Source organism: Penaeus monodon, chromosome 30 (genome assembly GCF_015228065.2).
Source record: "Penaeus monodon isolate SGIC_2016 chromosome 30, NSTDA_Pmon_1, whole genome shotgun sequence".
Taxonomy (NCBI): Eukaryota; Metazoa; Arthropoda; class Malacostraca; order Decapoda; family Penaeidae; genus Penaeus; species Penaeus monodon.
In genome coordinates, this window is record NC_051415.1 from 19,993,034 (window position 1) to 19,993,725 (window position 692).

A 692-nucleotide genomic window follows, 5' to 3' on the forward strand; every position below is an offset into this window, starting at 1 on the left:
TCATCCCCCCTCATCTCTTCATCAATGATTCCTCTCATACAAAAGGGAAAACAAGAGGATCACCTGATACCCTGACCTTATACGCCCTAAATCATCTCTTCCCACAGGAGTGAAAAAAATAAGTATGAGGTTTCCCCTTTCTTCCTCATTTTATATTTACCAAAGTATCCCCCTCATACTGCATAGAATAAACTAAACATGAGACTCCCCTTATCCCTGCTAAATTACTTCCCCATTAACAAAAAAAAGGCCAGAACACAACATGAGGCTCCCCTTATCCCTCTATAATTATCCCCTCCTGCAGCAGAACACTCCCTAATTATCTCCTCATGCAGCAGAACACTCCCTAATTATCCCCTCCTGCAGCAGAACACTCCCTAATTATCTCCTCGTGCAGCAGAACACTCCCTAATTATCTCCTCGTGCAGCAGAACACTCCCTAATTATCCCTAAAGTCCGAGGTTCCCCTTATCCTCACCTTCAGACACAATGACAGTGTCTCCCCTGCTGGATGGCGAAGCGGTCTTGGCTTTGTTGCCACTTTCTCCCTTCTCCTGTCGCCCCGTGGAGCCCTGCCCCCGCCGTTCCCTCTCCGCCCGGCTCCAGCCTCGCACCACACGTACGTCGTCTGGGGCGTCGCCACCACGAAGCAGTCGTTGGAGTTCAGGCAGCCCGCGCGGAGGTCGACCTGG

At 50.6% G+C, this 692-nt stretch overlaps 1 protein-coding gene across 1 annotated transcript in view; it reads right to left on the minus strand.

Moving 5' to 3' along the window:
* The window catches only part of LOC119592376 (villin-1-like), a 108,943-nt gene that overhangs the window by 15,797 nt on the left and 92,454 nt on the right, over positions 1 to 692 (minus strand). The window contains exons 15-16 of the mRNA XM_037941198.1: positions 577 to 688; positions 479 to 529 (exon numbers count right to left, since the gene is read on the minus strand). Coding sequence (XP_037797126.1) covers positions 479 to 529; positions 577 to 688 — 163 coding nt within the window. The remainder of the gene's footprint in view (positions 1 to 478; positions 530 to 576; positions 689 to 692) is intronic.